The sequence below is a fragment of the Chiloscyllium plagiosum genome, unplaced genomic scaffold (assembly GCF_037043375.1).
Source record: "Chiloscyllium plagiosum isolate Xiang-an unplaced genomic scaffold, Cpla_swu_hap1 HiC_scaffold_32, whole genome shotgun sequence".
NCBI classification, from domain to species: Eukaryota; Metazoa; Chordata; class Chondrichthyes; order Orectolobiformes; family Hemiscylliidae; genus Chiloscyllium; species Chiloscyllium plagiosum.
In genome coordinates this window covers 15,494,023-15,512,896 of record NW_028270170.1, presented here as the reverse complement: position 1 = coordinate 15,512,896, position 18,874 = coordinate 15,494,023, and the positions used below count along the sequence as shown (strand labels likewise).

General features: G+C 41.1%; 1 protein-coding gene across 5 annotated transcripts in view; it reads left to right on the top strand.

The window, feature by feature from the left end:
• znf385c (zinc finger protein 385C) overlaps positions 1-18,874 on the top strand; it is a 433,208-nt gene that overhangs the window by 69,560 nt on the left and 344,774 nt on the right. The window contains exon 2 of one of the 5 annotated variants that reach the window (XM_043674953.2): positions 5,210-5,409. The exons of 3 other annotated variants lie outside the window; for them this stretch is intronic. In XM_043674953.2, coding sequence (XP_043530888.2) covers positions 5,400-5,409 — 10 coding nt within the window. In that variant the 5' untranslated portion in view covers positions 5,210-5,399. Of the gene's footprint in view, positions 1-5,209; positions 5,410-18,874 lie in introns of those variants that run through there. One more of the 5 variants, XM_087977812.1, reaches the window with a different exon arrangement.

Here is an 18,874-nt window from a genome sequence, read left to right as displayed (position 1 = left end):
TGGGTGCTGCCCTGCCTGATTCCTGAGGTTTGTCACAGACAGAGAAAATAAAGGGAAAATTGGCACCCTGCTTTGATGGCATGGACCTGGAGCTCCAGCTGAATGAGGTGACGCAGAGGTGTGATATCCTTTTTCCACGCCCTCAGAAGTGAAGGGCATGACACCAGACCATGCCAGCCTGGTTCGAGGTTGCCCCTGGTTCGAGCCATTTGGAGGAATGCCCAGCAGTGTAAGAACCGGGTCAATGATCCTCTCCACTCTGCCAGAGTATGTGCCACCATCGTCTCTCTGATATCTCATACTCACTCTACTACTGTACCCATTGTTTTACCAAGGGTCTGCCACATCTTTCCTTCACTCACCATAACTTATCCCAATCCCCGACATGACTAACCCTGCCTGCCCGCTGTGCTGCCTGTTCACTCACTCAGCACACCTCCCCAACAGTAACAGCTATGCCACTCACTTTCATTTCCTTTCATATCTGCCTCTCTCTCATTCAAAATGAACCAAAATAGCACAGAAAGAGTCAAGATGGGTGCTAAGCTGTCCAGTGTTTGGCTCCTCAGCCCTTATGAGGATTGGATTCTGACCCAGCACACCTCAAGTGGCTGACTGACCATGTTGTGTTCAGGTAGCCAGCAGCAGAAATGCTTACTCGACTAGTTAAGAGCTATAATCAAGCAGGCTGGGAACTTTGGTCAAGCTATTTTAAACTCTGACCATAGTTAAACTGCATCCGGGGCATATTATGACCTGCAGTTTCCTGTGTTGACCAAATAAGGCAAGTGCCATGGTGCTTTCTCAACACACTGGTACCACTACTACCTTACATGGAGTATGGAATGTCGCTTGGAGCTGTTACCAGTAAACTCCACTGACTGGGATCAAACAATGTGATCAGGCTTTGATCAATTCATTGACTGAATGCCTGAAACCTTCCTGGAAACGACCACCAAGGAATTTTCTCAGAAGACACTCCCACACCACATTTGTGAAGCACATGCCCTGAAGTAAATCTTCAGAGAGAACAAAGAACCATGGGGCGAGACCTAAATGGAGAACAAAGTTGGCCACTTCACTTGAATTGGAGTAGTATGTGATTCAAACCAAGCTTATCGAGTTAGAGTTGGGGTTCAATGTAAATTAAGTTAAAGTAAGCTAAAGTGAAGTTAAACAAAGTGATTTGAAGTTGAGCTGAAAATGTGTTGCTGGAAAAGCGCAGCAGGTCAGGCAGCATCCAGGGAACAGGAGAATCGACGTTTCGGGCATAAGCCCTTCTTCAGGAATGAGGAAAGTTTGTCCAGCAGGCTAAGATAAAAGGTAGGGAGGAGGGACTTGGGGGAGGGGCGTCGGAAATGTGATAGGTGGAAAGAGGTCAAGGTGAGGGTGATAGGTCAGACTGGGGTGGGGGCGGAGAGGTCGGGAAGAAGATTGCAGGTTAGGAAGGCGGTGCTGAATTCAATGGATTTGACTGAGACAGGGTGGGGGGAGGGGAAATGAGGAAACTGGTGAAATCCGAGTTCATCCCTTGTGGTTGGAGGGTTCCTAGGCGGAAGATGAGGCGTTCTTCCTCCAACCGTCGTTTTGTTGTGGTCTGACGATGGAGGAGTCCAAAGACCTGCATATCCTTGGTGGAGTGGGAGGGGGAATTGAAATGTTGAACCACAGGGTGGTTGGGTTGGTTGGTCCGGATTTGAAGTTGAGTTAATTCTACATTCTAGATGAAGCGAGAAGTAAATGTTGCAATGAATGAATGTTTTATATTAAGTATTGGTACTTAAAGAGTTAAAATAGAGAAAGGTTTGTTTAAGTTCTGCGTCAGTTCCCTGCCTTTTGCCTGTCACACAAGGAAAGAATATCTGGGTGTGGTGATCGGAACCAGGTGGACCTCGTCGATGCTGAGGTCCTTGTTTGGGATTGTTAACCTGAGTCAGGCAGGAGAACCTTGACTGACCAATGTAACCAAGGGAAGCATTACTGCTGGATGGCAGTAACGGAGGAGGGAAATGAGGAGATTAGGAAGAAAGGACAAAAATATAATAACAGAGGATTTAGAATCGCCTCAGTTCAGAGAAAAAAAACAGGTATAACCAGGAGATTGGAGTCTCCTCTGTTGAAGAATGATCCCGAGCTGGCTGGTCACAGCCAGTGTACTGTGCATAAGTAAACAAAGGGTGTCCCAGTGACAGGAACAGGCCTCTGTGCAGTTATTTCACTGGGTAAAAGGTTTGAGTACTCTGCTTTTGGCAACAGTGTCCAAGCCTGTGTGCTGGTCGTGGGGGCTGCCCTTGACTTAGTGTGCCAAAATCCCCTGACTGAAGGCTTACACCCTTGACTTGACACAGGACTGATGACAGTGACAATACACTCCCTGGTTTAGGGGCTGTGCAGTACAGTAGTACTCTGAGCCTTGTACTTCTGGCTGAGGGGCGAGGTGCAAAAGAAGCCAGCCAAGGAGTGATAGGGGTGTTCGGAGCAGCTAGGTATGTTCAGAGTAAGTAGGCACTAAGACAGTAGGCAAACAGCCCCGAGATGCAGTTTAGTCCAGTCCAGAAGCTGAATCTGTGTCCCCAAGGCATTGTGTCTTGGCTGCAGCATTACAGTGGGAGTTATCCCAAGATGTAGCATTGAAGTGCAGAAACAGTCTGTAAGTGGATCAGGGATATGCCATAAGTAGACTTAGAGGCTGCCACATGTTGGTTGCATGCAGCTGATGCCCATGGACCATGTCCTGAGACGTCGGTGCCTGATATCCAACATGGAGGTCCTCTGGAGCAAGTCTTCAGAAATCACGGGAAACTACAAAAATCTTCAAGCACCCACTCTGGGTTTCATGTTGAGAATTCTCAATGTTAAGTTTGCACAGAGCAGATGCAATTATCAGAAGCTGCATATTAAAGAGACTGGATGTACAGTTCATGTGATCATTAATAAGCAGTAATCTCTCTTAATGAGGAACCCATCGCAGCCTAGCAAGAATTTCGCCAACAACTTAGTTAAAAGGTGCAATGAATTGCTCCTGACTTGTCACGCTATTCTGCCATATTTTTCAGCCCCTATAAATTCCCACTCATTGTTATAACTACAAGACAACATCAACATTTACAATATAGGTGGTATTCTCTCAAATTCACTATGATGCATGGAACACTACAATTCTTACTGTGCATATTCCAGTCCTGGGCAAATTGATACTTTAAAAAAATCTGATATGGAGTTTTCTGATTCAATTCTCTTTATTTCTTCCTTTGCACTTTTATCAAAATCAATCTCCTAATCAGCAGAGCCCAGTTCTAAGCAGCGCTTGGGAAATATAAAGACATGCACTTTAGATTCCAGCCAAAAATTCCGGATTCCAGTCTCAATTCCATCCCTTCCCATGGCTGGTTAGGCCGGGCTCAAGCCTGGTATTCTGGTTTGACTAGAAGCTGAAGTTGAAACCCCACAATCTGCCAACAATGTTAGCACCTGCAGTCAATAACCAGGATGCCTCTGCAAATTCCAGATGGGAACCTTTGAGGTTCAAAGCTTTCCTGAGTCACCCTCTATGCAAACTGGGAGCATGAAGAAGGTCAGAGAACTGCAAATAAACTCCATCAGAATCATTTGGTTAGTAATTCAATGTAGCCACCTCATACTTAAGTCTTCCCCATCACCCACTGTCTCCTACCAAAACTGTTGGATTTGGTTGGAAGACGGCCCCCCTACAAAGGGAGTTGAGGTAAGGAAAAATAATCCACTTATGGCAATCATCAAACTCCAATCCATCCACCTCACAGCTGTGTCAAGGAAGCCTTGTTTGAAATATAGTCTCCTTCTGCCTCTGGTTGTATAAGGAATGGTTAGAAACACGAAGCTGTAAGGCCGACTAATGATTCCCAATACAGATAGGGTCTTGGCTTTGCTAGGTTAGAACTATGGTGACTGTGAGAGAACGGCAAGTAGTACCTGTCCACTTCTTTTAAACGCAATAATTAATCTGTTGCTATGTTGCACGTTACATCCCATAAACCTCGGATTCTGTGAGTTCCTAATTTATGATGGTGCCAGCAGCAACTCAGATTCCTTGACATGTTGACAGTGTGGTAGGTGTGTTGAATTACACGGACAGAGGGTGCATTGCATGGAAAGGATTCCCACTAGTCTCTCTTCATTCTTTAATTGTTGCATTCCTCGCACTCTCACGACAAAAATCTGGCTTCAACAGTAAGTCATTGAGTTGCTCTTTTATTGGGAAGATCTGTCATGGGTACACTGTGCCAGCATGCTGCCTGATGATGTGGCAACCGTGGAAAGATTATTTTTTTCTTTCTCTCAGTGCCAAACCACACATGTATGAGAAAGATACACAAATGTCCATTCTCAATAGAACCACTGTACAGTTGGCCAGCTACAGGAGAGATGCACACCCTCTTTTTCCACTAAATGGAATCATTATTTCTTCTCCACCTGATCCAGCATTGGTGGGGTTACTTCAGGGCAACTGTACTGTAACTTATTGTACAAAATCAGCTTAAACAGAGAGCATAAAATACCAAAGTAGATGTCCATGAAAGTCAGGCAGCAGGAAATGGAAAGAATTGCATGACCTTAGTTTGCTTGCTTATGGCAGATAAAAGCTTAGTTTAGAAAAGTATTGAAATATTTACTATTGTAGCTGGTTTTTTCATTTTATTCTCAAATGTGAATTAAAATTGTATGCTTCTTGAATTTTTTATCGACTCCGATAAAAGAGTAGAGTCTGATTTTAGCTAAATTGGGGAAGTCTCTAGAAATCTAATGGTTTTCAAGAAGGGTCAGTCACATTTTGAAGCTTTCAAAGCATTGACTCCTAAAGCATTGACTCTTTGTGAAACTTGCAGCATGCTCCAACATGCTGGGATGAGATAGCAATCTGTAACCTGTGTTACCCCACAACGTCAGCTACTGAACTGAACAATTGTGATGAGAGTTACCAAATGGAAGTTGCTGCTCGAAGAGGCAACATTGTTGGCCAGTGACCGAATCATTCCTTGTGATTGACCATCAAGTGTCACTCTGCTGTGTTTGTCAAGTAGAACTTCGGGAAGGAAAGAAAAGTGATAAAGTGAACATGAAGAAAGGCTAACTTTGTTGTTTTAGACAGTTCTATCTCTTATTTTTAACATGTGACTTCATTTTCTTTTTTTTGTTAGTTTGTTTCTTCTTATTTTTGTTCTTTCTTTAGGGTCCAAGCCAACAATATATTCTTTTATAATATTGTGGATCTTGGAATAGCTACACATCTTAAGAGTTCCTTTCCTTGCATTTACTGGGTGAAGATAGGAAGGAGAATTCAAGGAATGTTGGCTGAATTCCTCCATTAGTAATAGGATGGAACTGAGGATTGAAAGACACATGAATCAACACATCCAGTGATGTTTGCAGGTGAGGGAGATATGAGCTGCGACTATGTGAGGATTCTAAATACAGATAAACTAGCCATTGTGCGGCCTGGCTTTGGTTAGCTCAAATTGATGTGTTTGAATCATAGCCATGAACCAAGTCTGTTTTTGATAGCATTTCATGTCTCAAACCAGAGAGAGCTGGAGTATCCATCCCCTGCACACAGTAGCTAGATTACCCACAGGCAAGACAACTTGTCTGTGGTGTTGGATGAGTTAAAATATATTCTGCTTCAAACTGTGCAGGATCTTCAATTCCATGTTATGATTTTTCCCTAAAGAACTTTGCTTTTTTGTGTTCTAGCCACAACCAGAAGCACATATTATACTTCAATTTCTCTTTTATCTGTGACTTGATTGTAATTGAATGCACGTTTACTTTCTGCAGTGAAGCCCTTTTACTGTTGCAATCAATTTGGCAATCAAAAAACCTGACAATCAGCAGGAGGTGAAAATAACAGGATTTGACTCCAATGAGATGCAGTTTTTCTCAAACATTCAGGAAGATGAGCTGCAATTGCACTCAGTGCTGCTATAATTCTGGAAAGGTTTCGTTTTTCAATTTATGCGAAGCTATCAATCCCTCTTTTATATCACACATGATTTCATTTGTTACATATTTTTCAAACCTTGTCACGTCACATTCTAATTATTGAAACTGTTTCTCTTCGAAGTGTGCATTTAAAAGTGTAAGCGTTCCACTTACATCTCAGAACAGCCAATGAATTAGCAAAGTCTTCAGCTGTACTGCAATCAAAACACCAAAAAAGCATAATGTATCATTAAGTCCATCATTTTTTTTCACTGATAGCTTTGAATTTCTTCTCTCCAAGGGGAAGGACCATGCTGAGCGTTTTTAAGGAAATAATAACAAATGTCAAGGATGAGAAGAGACCATTTCTCACTGACTTTGACTTTGCAAAGCTTATCTCTTAGCCATCTGAATCTGTGTTGCTGGAACAGCACAGCAGGTCAGGCAGCATCCAGGGAACAGGAGGAAGGGCTTATGCCCGAAACGTCGATTCTCCTGTTCCCTGGATGCTGCCTGACCTGCTGCGCTTTTCCAGCAACACATTTTCAGCTTTGATCTCCAGCATCTGCAGACCTCACTTTCTCCTCCATCTGAATCTGGCCAAGATACCTTAGGTGACACTTTCTGTGCATAATCCTATTGAAGAAATATCTATAGCCCATTCAAGCATCAGCAGAAGTAGCATTGGCTTTAATTCTGTGTCTCTAACTCCTGATTCCTCATTCCATGCAAAATATTGTTTACTTCCTTTTCTGATTTGGACAAATAATACATTTAATTAAATTACATTTTCTATCTATTTTCCAACAGACACAGAGTTGCTTTCTGAAACCTTTCTGGCTTCCTTTGTTGTGATATTGTTTCTGGTCAGGATACAGATTCATAGGTACCAGTGCACTTCAAAGTTGTGTGTATTCTTCAATCCTGGCGTGTAATACCAATGGAGATGTGATATTAACTGACCTCTGAAGAGCACCAAATTGGTCTCATGGTCTCACGATACAATGATGAAGAGCAGGGATGCCTGGTTATAACTGGCACCATAGCCCACGAAAAGGAGTCAATTATATCTTCCCAAACTTGTGTTTATTTTTACTTTTTCATGGGGTGAGGTCATCTCAGGCTGGACTGGCATTTGTTGCAGCTAATAGCCAACCATCTTACTGTGGTTCTGGAGTCACTTGTAGACTAGAATAGAGTAGAATCCCTTCAGTGTGGAAACAGGCAATTTGGCCCAACAGGTCCACACTGACCCTCCAAAGAGTAACCCACCCAAACCTAATCCCCTCTCCTATTATTCTACATTTACCCTGACTAATGCACCTAACCTACAATTCCCTGGACACTATGGGCAATTTAGCACGGTCAATTCACCTAACCTGCACACCTTTGGATTGTGGGAGGAAACTGGAGCACCCAGAGGAAACCCACACAGACACGTGGAGAACGTACTAACCCCACACACAGAGAGTCGCCCAAGGTTGGAATCAACCCCAGGTCCCTGATGCTGTGAGGCAGCAGTGCTAACCACTGAGCCATGATGCTACCCTTAAATGTAAAGGTGGCAGATTTCCTTCCCTTAAGAGCACTTTTGAACCAGATGAGTTTTTTCAATACATTTGATAGGTACTACATGTTTACCATTAGACTAGCTTTTTTTAAAAATTAGCCTATTTTTCTTATCAACCTGTTCAGGGATGTTATTATACACTTGTGGAGCAGGTGGGATTTGAACTCAGGCCTCTTGGTCTGGGGTAGAGACACTACCACTGCGCCACAAGAGGGTGTAGACTAGTTTTTTTTCATTCCAGCTTTTGATTGAGTTCAAATGTCACCACTTGCCATTTGAACCCATGAACATTTAAGTAAAACAAAGAACTATGAATGCTGAAGATCTGAACCAAAAACAGAAATTGCTGGAGAAATTCAGGAGGTCTGGCAATATCTGGAGGAAGAAAGCAGAGTTATGTTTCATGTCAGGGGACTCTTCATCAGAACACGTTGTGAAGAAGGATCATTGGACTTGAAGGGTGAGCACAATTTTTTGTCCCACAGTTGCTGCCTGACCTGCTGAGTTTCTCCAGCAAATCCTGTTCTTGGTTCCCCAGAACATTGCCCGAGATTTCTGGATTCCCGAATCCAGTGATGTTGCCAGGACACCACTGTGTCCCCCTCTCTCGCAAGCAGCTGCAATCACCAACCCAGTGCAGGTGATGATGAAAAGTGGGGATTTCTTGTTGAGGTGGTGGGCTTACTAAACAGAGGCATCGTTGATTTAGAACCTGTAGCTGCTCGGCCCCATAACTTTCTGGAATTATGATGGCCAAATGTGATAATGGAGATAATTAACAAAAGATCACTGTAATTTCTCTAATTGTACACTAAAGGTCTGATCTTATAACACCTTCTGTCATTGCAATCACTGAGGTGCAATTGACATTAAATTGGCTAACTCCCAACAATGGTTAAATTTTGTCATTCAGATGATAAAAGCAAATTCTAGGCTCGACACCTCAATTACAGCTGATTTCCAGCTCAGAGCAGGTTATGCAGACTGGTTTAGCAGAGATCCAGTTAAGTTAAGCTACACATTATTATAAATGAACTCTTTATGGGCAAGGATGGACAAGGATGATCATTGGAGGGAGAGGGGAGGTGTCTGCAAGGAACCTTCCTGACTTTGTTGCCCTCAACTTCCTCTGTAACTCGTCTGATAATCCCACTCAGCTGACTAAATTCACTTCTCTTGTACAATGGCCTCATGTTGTTTAAGCCTGGTTTGAGTAGGAATCAGGTCTGCATGACATTGATTGGGCCCAGGGGTTAAAATAACCCATAGCCTCTCATTTCTTTCATGCAAGTAGGCATTGCTGGCTGGCCAAATATTTATTGCCCCATTCCTAACTGCCATTGTGAGGTGCTTTCTTGAATTACTGCTATCTATGTCATATAGTGATGTTCCAGGATTTTGATCCAACGATAGTGAAGGGACCGTGAAACATTTCTAAGAGAGCTTGGGGTGTGTCTTGGTGGGGAACTTGAAAGTAATGATGGTCCCATGGATCTGCTGACAATGGTCTCTCTAGAAATCACTGAATCCCTACAGTGTGGAAGCAGGCCATTCAGCCCATCAAGTACACACCGACTCAGACCTGCACCATCCCTGTAACCCCATAATTCCCAAGGCTAATCGCCAAGCCTGCACACTATAGGCAATCCACCTAACCTAAACATCTTTGGACTAGGGGAGGAAACTGGAGCACATGAAGGAAACCCTCACAGACACAGGGAAAATGTGCAAACTCCACACAGTCGCCTGAGGCTAGAATCGAACTCAGCTCCCTGGCACTATGAGGCAGCAGTGCTAACCATTGAGCCACTGTGCTGCCCCAAAGATGGCAGAGATGGTGGAACTCACAGGTTTGGAAGGTGCTGTTCTGCAACTTGTTGATACTACATCAGTGATGGAGTGAGTTAATGATCAGCAAATAAGAATGAGTCTGCAGTTCTCATACCCTCTTCAAAGTCCCAGATTAAAATTCGTGCATTCATCTTCCATCTTAAACATCGGCATGTATTAGTGTAGATTTCTGTTCAATTTATCATTTTCTACATATCCATCAGACCAGTTAGTGCCATGAAGAACACATTTAACAATAATTCAACACAAAAGATTATCCTGCTTTTTTGCACTTTTTGGTGTGATCCTCAATCATAGACGTTTTATTTACAATATCTTTCTCAAGGTTATGAAGCCTTGCGGGACTAATCCTACTTGCAGCTGCCCAATTGGAATGATTATCATTGGTGACTATCCTCTTTTCTATTATCTATCTAATTAATAATCCAATTTAGATCTTTATTTTAGATCCATTAAGTTTTCTTTTATTTTAGCTTTCAGTCTCTTGTGTTTTGCCTTATCAAGTGCACTTTGAAAGTCAAAGTACAGAAGAGTATATGAACAAGAATAGGTTGTTAGACTACTAAACTTATCCTAGAATTCAAGGTTTGATCTGTCTGGGTCTTTCATGGACAGAATCCCTGATGAGATGGATTGTACATGGTTAATGGAAAAAGTGGGGTTGATTATTACAGTTTATTTTTCTTGTTTTGTTGTTTAAGTTTCCTTCTTAGATCAATGGGTCTCCTTTCCTGGCTTATTTTTGTTTTAATTCATCCTTGGGATATGAGTGTCTCTGGATAGGCCAGCAGCTAAAGTCTATGCTCAATTGTCCAAGCGAAGGTGGTAATAATTGTCTTCTTGAAACATCGACCTTCGCGTAGTGTTGTTTCTTTCATTGTTCTGCTAAAAAGGGAGTTCAAGGTTTTGTCCTAGTGACAGTGAAGTATTTCCAGGATAAGCTAGTATGTAGCTGAGAGCTAACTTGTAGGTGCTGGAGTTCCCATGTTTTTGATGCCCTTACCCATATATATGGTACAGGAGGGTTTCCCAAAGTGGGCGATAGGTCTCAACAGTTGAGCTGAAATGTGGGGGTCACCAGGGGGCTGTACAGTGTTATAATACCTGTGTTCCCACTCTAACAGGCCCCTATTTAGCCTCACGTTTCTTGCAGAGATGTCATGAGAATTTTCAGGTCTTGAAATGGGGTCAGAGTAGGAAAACTTTTGGTAAGTATTGTGGAAGAGATTGTGAGTTTGGAAGGTGTTTTGGAGGGAGCCGTGATGACTTCACAAATGATACGTACTGCTACAACTGTGTATGTAGGTGGTGAAGAGAATGAAAGGAGAGTCTATCAAACAGGCAAGATGGTCAAGCTTCTTGATGTTGAAAATACATTCATACGGCAAGTAGGGAGTTTTCTATCACACTCCTGAGCTGTGCCTTGTGGATGGTCAACAGGATTTGGAGAGTCTGGAGATGAACTCCCAGTCTCTGACCTACTCTTGCAGCCACAGTATTTATATGGCTAAGCCAATTAAGTTTCTGGTCAATGATAACCCTCAGGAAGTTGAAGACAGTTGAGTCAAAAATGAGAATGCTGTTGAAAGGGAAAATTGTTAAATCCTATCTCTTTGGAGATAGTTATTGCCTCCACTTCTATACACAATGGTTGTGTTTGTCTAATTTCCTTTGACTATTTCAACTAACTCAAGATTTATTGTATTTTCTTGCAGGTTGTTACCTAAACCTTGTTCCCTCCCTCAATCACAACAATATTTTTTTCCACTCTCATATTCCTGAAAGCAGTGAATCCTACTGGGGTACAATAATATCAGTGCAAACTGTTCTCTTGTATTTTGCCCAAATGACAAACAAGAATTGTCAACATCAGCAGACTTGTCTAGGAGATTTTTAACTCGGATATCATTGGAACAAGATACATAAAGTGGAGAAGGAAGCCATTCAACCAATGATGCCAGTGTTGATTCTTCAAAAGGGCAGCACAATTAATTTAACATCTTTCCTCTTGCCTCGCAGCAAGGCAAATTTTGTAAAGGCTGGCACTTTGTCAGTCAATAGCACGAGTAAAGTAAGCTGACCTTACTCAATTATAACCCTACTTCTCCATCGTAAGACAGAACATATCAATTTAATAAGCTGTTCCATCAGGTATCCAGCTGAGAACTGACAAAACCTACTGCTAAAAAACCCAAGTTTGAACTTGGATTCAACTTCAGCAGGATCACTTTCTGCATATTTATTAGTGATGGGGAGTTTTACTATAAGTTTATAAGATATAGGAGTAGAATTAGGCCATTTGGCCCATTGAGTCTGTTCCGCCATTCAGTCAAGGCTGATATCTCCTCATCCGCATATCTCTTCAGCCCATTACCATTTAAAAATCTGTCTAACTCCTCCTTAAATTTACTCAATGTCTTAGCTTCCACCACACTTCCACAGATTCACAATTCTTTGGGAGAAGTAGTTTCTCCTCAACCCTGTTTTACATTTGCTATCCTTTTTCCTAAGACTATGGCCTGTCATCCTAGAATGCCCCATGAGAGGAAGCATCTGCTCCACGTCTATTTAATCCACACCTTTCATCATCTTGAATACCTCAATTTGATCTTCCTTCATTCTTCTAAAGTCCAGAGAGAATAAGCCTGAACTGTTCAATCTGTCTTCATGGCGGCACGGTGGCTCAGTGGTTAGCACTGCTGTTTCACAACGCCAGGGACCCAGGTTTGATTCCAGCCTCAGGCGACTGTCTGTGTGGAGTTTGCACATTCTCCCCGTGTCTGCATGGATTTCCTCCGGGTGCTCCGGTTTCCTCCCACAGTCCGAAGGTGTGCAGGTCAGGTGAATTGGCCATGCTAAATTGCCCATAGTGTTAGGTGCATTAGTCAGAGGGAAATGGGTCTGGGTGGATTACTCTTCGTAGGGTCGGTGTGGACTTGTTGGGCTGAAGGGCCCGTTTCCACACTGTAGGGGAATCTAATCTAATATGACAAGCTCCTCATCTCTGGAATCAATCTAGTTAGCTTCCTCTGAACTGCCTCCAATGGCACTACATCTTTCCTCAAGTAAGGGAACCAAAACTGTGCATAATACTCCAGGTGCAATCTCATCAATATCTTGTGTAGTTGCAACAATGCTTCCTTATCTTTATATTCTATTCCTTTAGCTATAAAAGCCAATATTCCATTCACTTTCTTTATTATCTGCTGTACCGGCATGCATACAATATTTTTGTTCATTCATAGGATGTAGGTGTCGTTGGCTGTACCAGAAATTATTGCCCATCTTTAGCTACCTTTGAAAAAATGGTGGTGAGCTGCTGTCTTGAACCACTGCAGTCCATCTGGTGGAGGTGGACCCACAGTGTCTCTAGAGTAGGATTTCCAAGATTTTGATCCAGAGACACCGAAGGAATGATGACGTATTTCAAAGTCACAATGGTGAATGACCCTGAGAAAGAAATGCAGAGGTATCCTGGAGGTGAGCTGACTGACCTTCGACAACCTCAACCATCTTCCTTTGTGGAAGTGAGGACTGCAGATGCTGGATAGGTCAGTGGTGAAAAGGGTGGCACTGGAAAAGCACAGCAGTTCAGGCAGCATCTGAGGAGCAGGAGAGTCAATGTTTCTGGCTATGACAGAAACTTCAACTCTTCTGCTCCTCAGATGCTGCCTGACCTGCTGTGCTTTTCCAGCATGACCCTTTTCGACTCATCTTCCTTTGTACCAATCAATGGTGAGCTTCCCTCCTGATTTCCATTGATTCCAGTTTTGTTCAGGCTCCTTGATGTCACACTTGATCAACTATGGCATTGATGTCAAGGGCAGTGTCAATTCATTTTCACATGTGTACATTAAAAAAACCCTGTCTTTTGGTGTTGTCAGTCTATTTTTCCAATGTTCAAATTCAGCCTGTTTGGATGTTGTCTTCAGTGGCTATTGAATCATCAGTTGTTTGAATAAGATCAGGTTCTGAGTGGAAAGCTGCCCTATGAAGCACAAATTGATCTAAACACCAAAGACTGTTGTGAAAAGCTGTCATTTTATACTTTGTTTCCGGTCATGGGCTCTTCCTTTTAGAAGTGAGCCAGGCTGGTATATCTGATATTATTATAACAGCTGTTTACAACTATTAGCGATTCTGATGTCCTCATCTCTGTGTACAGTGATATCTAAATAAAAGCAAATTACTGCGGATGCTGGAATCTGAAACCAAAAGAGAAAATGCTGGAAAATTTCTGCAGATCTGGCAGCGTCTGTAAGGAGAGAAAAGAGCTGACGTTTCAAGTCTAACTGACCCTTTGTCACCTTGATATTTAGTTTATTTGATGAAATTAAATTGCTTTTAGAATAAAGTGATTGAAATGGACTCACTTGCAGTCTAAACCTGGGGCCAATGAGAAACATAGCAAAAAACAGCTAGATGTGTTTCTTTTTTAATCTGAACTGTCCATCGCTCCCTAAGATCATTTTTCCCATTAATGCAGAATGTTATTCCAGGAAATGTATTTTCCTGAGACTAGTCATTTTTCTTTCAACTTCTTCTCTCGTGTTTTATTTTTGATTATTCACTCACTCAAGAAATTTATATTTGTAAGTGTCCCTGACAATGCAAATTGTACATAATCAGTTAGTAGACCAATGAAATGTCCAGTTTTCAGCTAGTAGCTCATTATGTGAAGTAAGATTTCCTTCATTTCAGAAACATAGGTCTTAGGAGCCATAGGAGCCTTTTAATTGGCCCAGAAGGCCTATTCCACCATTTGGTGAGGTCATGGCTAATCTTATTGTGGTCTCAGCTCCAAATTCCTGTCCGCACCCCTGAACCCTTGACTCTCTCGACTAATAAAAATCCATTGAACTCAATTTGAATAAATTTAAAGATCCAGCCTCCATTACCTTCTGTCAAAGCAATTTCAACATTTTAATGAACCTCTGAGAGTACCAAAAATTTCCATTTCTCTTAAAGGGAGAATCTCTTAGTCTTAGATTATGTCCCCTAGTTTTTCACACAAAAGGAAAAACCTTTCTTGTACCCAGTGCTCTCATGATCTTGTATGTCTCAATAAGATCGCCTCTCTTTCTTATAAAATCTAATGGTATAGACTTAAACTGTTACACTTTTCTTCAGAAAATAAGCCCTTCTGAAGAAAGGATCAAACTCTAAGCAGTTTGCTGGTAAATCCATGTGTTTCTGATCCTTCGCTGATGTAAATTTCTCTGTCAAAACTATAAGTTCAGTCATGTTAGATGACTCATACTGTCACTGTGAATGATGGGATAATATTCATGATATCCTTCTTTTGATTTTTGAATAAAGGTGAAGAATATGGTCCCAAATAGCTATTTGAACTGTGTTGTAAGAAAGAAAAAGAAAATGAGAAGAACATCAGAATAAAGTGAAGGGAACTAACTTATTATTCAAAGACTTGAGCATAAAATTCAGGCTGAATACTGAGGGAATGCTGTATTGTCCGAGGTTCCACCTTTCAGATGAGATATTGATCTGAGACATGTGCACATAAAGATTCCATTGTTCTACTTTGAGGAAGAGCAGATGAGTTATTTCTGATTTCCAGGTCGACGTTAATCCCTCAACAAACATGACTAAAAACACAGATCTAAAAACACATTCACTCTCAGGTTATTATTTGATAGAATGTGACATGACTGTCACATTTCCTCCACTACCACAGTGATTACATTTCACAAGTATTGAATGAGTTATAAGATGCTTTCAGACACCCTATGGTTGTGAACAGTGCTGTACAGATGGACTTCATCATCCCAGTCATCCTTAAATTGCCTTGGCTACATTTTACTGTGTTTGTTTTTCACAAGCTGACATTTTCAATAGATGCTCACAACTAAAAACGTACATTTGCTGAATCTGCATCATTGATAGAGCAGTCTGTTTGAAAAAGCAAATATGATAAATATAGAATGAACATGGACTTTGTAAGATATCATTTCTGAAGTGTCCAGTTGATTCAGCAACAATTTTAAACTGTGACAACCAATTTTCAATGGTCATCTAACAATCTGTCCTTCTTAAACAATAAATCAAATGCTCATGCAAATTAAATCACCACAACAGTGTATAATTCTCCAGTGGAAATTGGGTTCGGTGACACCCAAACAATCAGAGAATGAGCCTAAGTCAATACATACATTAATTTTTGCTGTTATCACTAAGGGTGATAGATATGCTCCAAACTTTGTTTCCTTACTGGAGCTGTCAGTATCTTTCTATTAAACAGTTGTGAATAACCATATCAAATATGTGCACAGCTCTGGTATCCATGTGCCAAGTGGCACAGCCTCAGGTCAGTTAATTAGTTTGTGAATTTTTTTGTTGATTTATTATGATCAATTATGTGGTGCAGTTTTTCTGTGGCAAGACTTGAGTACAATGCATGGACTGTCAGAAAAGGGCAGTTGTCCACATTGAGATAGAAAGAGAGCAACTGGCTGCTTTGCATCTGGAAAATTTGCAAATTTGAATTATTTCTTCTGGAGGATAAGCAAGTGATGCCACTACTGATGTGGTGGTGCTGCCTGAAGTAGAAAGCAGTGCACTGTTGAATCGTGTGGTGGAATGTAATGTCTAGCATATCCCACTGTCTTGCAACCCACCTAGAAATTAAATTTCAAAGTGCTCTCAATTGGTTGCACACAAATGCAAATTCCACGGTATGATAAGCCAGGTGCAATTAAACCAGTTCTACACTTGCTGTCTTATGAGTGACTGGCACTGTTTATTGATGTGAAATACTTGACAAGTAAACAACTGCATGACCATCATTGTTACAAGAATACTACATTCTTTATCCCACTTCAATACCCATCAAGAAATTTAGAATATTGCTATCATCTAGGTTATATGCAACACCACAGTCCACTGAACTAATACAATTTAGCAATCAGTGCAGTCAAATAAGACTTAGCTCATCATCTGGTTTTTGGAGAAAAATTGAAAGCAGAGATAGTATGAAGTTGGCTTTACCAGCAGTCAGTTTAATGATGCATCATAGACAACAGTTGCTGGAAAATATCAGTGTCCAGTACTAAAGGAGATGTAATTTAAAATGCAGCAGATAGGTATATGCATCTCATCGAATATTATGTTTAATCACTGCTACCATCCCGTTCTACCATTTTACTCTCAAAACCTGTTTTTGAGCAGGGCCTAGATCCAGTGACATATGTTTAAACTGAATTCATGTAGTTGGGAAATTGAAATTAATCTAATTAACTGAATCTTAAATTTATAAAATAGTAGCATCTGTAAAGGTAACTATACAAGAAGCCAGCATAGATCAATAACCCACCATATTGTTGTAAAAAAAACCCATGGAGTTTTCTAACAACTTTGACAGAACGTTATCTGCTGTCTGGTCGAGGTCTGGTACATATGTGCCTCCTGACCCATTGCACTCAGGTTGCTTCTTATTTGCCCCCTGAAATGCCTAGCAAGCCAGTTATGTGTTTTCATGAATGTGGTTCACTATCTCCTTCTTAAGGGCAGTGGGAATGGGCAACAAATGTTTGTAACACCAGTGAGGCCCACATCCTGTGAATGAATGAATCACCTGACTAATTTTAAGAAACCTAAGGATTGCCTGGTGTGTTCCCAGTTCCAGATGGTTCTTACTCTAAAAATCTTGCTAAAAATGAACGTTCCCAATGATCTGAAGAGGGTACGCTGGAGTTCTCATGAAGTTATCTTTCTTCTATTCCAATTTTTAAATCCGAATTTCAGAGACAGATTGCCAGAACTGTCATTCCATCACCTGTTGATACCCAGAATGGTTCAGGTGAACAGTTTATTCCATTTTTGTTTGTGTGTTCATGACTTCACATAATTCCAGCAGAAGCTTCAATGAATGATGAAACTTGACTGGTCTCAGTTATTCATGTACTCAAGTTCCAATTTGGAGACATTTGAGACTTTTGGTCATCTACAATTCTGAGTAAAATCCCCTCCATCCATACCAAATGTCAAGGCCAATTAAGACAATAAGCAACTGAGTGAAACAAATCAGTAAAGTTTTGATGTCAGCAGGATGGGGGATAGATACTCCTGCATGTGGAACCCACAATGTGGGAAGTCACCATTCACATTGCAGAATATTCTTTCAAAGTGTGTAGGTCCAAGTGAGGCATGATCAGGTCGGAACAGATTGGAGAGCAAAACTATTAGAAAGTAACTGTCTATTCACTTTGATTTAGCTTGAGCTCCAGGGTCTTTTATCTCGTTCAAAGTCTCTCCATCCTCATGTAAACTATTACTTCATCACTTATATAGATTTCCTATTTACATAATTATGTGGTGACATTTTCTGTGTATCTCCCTCCCCAAGTCATGGTAGTTTGCAACATATACATCCTCCCACACCTTGCTACTGTGAATTATTCGAAAAACACCTTGAAAGTCAATATGAGGACAGATAATTCTAAATTACAAATGCAGGTGCTTCTTGTTCAATACTTCTAAACTTTGCAATGTAAAGGGAATATGTTTGTGTGAGAAGATATGACTCAAAGTTCAACCGACAACTAAGGTTGAATGATTGTGCGAGAAAAGCTAAGATAATTATTCAGAAGTGGTTTAGGTCAAGCAAAAATTAGGTTGGTGAAGGCTGTCAACTATTGAAACAGGTGATGACTAATGAAAATATGAAGCTCTAGTTTTGAGGTAGAATGTAGGATTAAGGCTGCTACAGTGAATTTTAATTCTATCACAATGCAATTCAGAAAGGAGATGAATTAATAGGATGCCATATTGGAATTTTAACGGAATCAAAGAAAGTTCAAAGAATCACATGTTCATAATATGCAAAACCTACAAGTTACAATCAAAGGAGAGCGTGAGCAAATTTGTGGGATTTCTGTCAAAAGACATGAAAGAATGAGGTGTGGCCTTCAACCCAAAAACCTTTCAAGCTCATGTTTAGTGGAATTCTCCATCTTTATAAAGATGTTGAAGCTGGCATAAGGAATATAGTTAAGAGGCTGCATGCCAATTTGAAGGGTCAGCTGAAAGCAAATACTGTGGATGCCAGAAATCTGAAAGAAACGCAGAGGACACTGGAGAAACTCAGCAGGTCTGGCAGCATCTGTGGAGAGAGAAACAGAATGGAATGATTCAAATGATGTTCTCAAGAAGAATTACATCAGTTCTGTCGCATTAACTCTGAAGGCAAGGACTTTAACTAAATGGCCTGTCCTAACAGTGGGCAGCTGTTAGATGTAGATGTGACATTAAGAAGGAAGTGAATTTGCCATTAAAGGATACTCACCAATTCATAATACATGGTCCTAAAAGAGACCCTCTTTGACAGATTGGAAGAATATGAATGATGGTTTCTCAAGACTTCACTAACATTCAAGCAATATTATTTCTGGACATGTCTCTGGGGACTTCATCTATAAAGGGTAAATACCCTACGTTATAGGAGCCACCAGGAGAAAAAGCAGTAATCAGTTTGCCTTT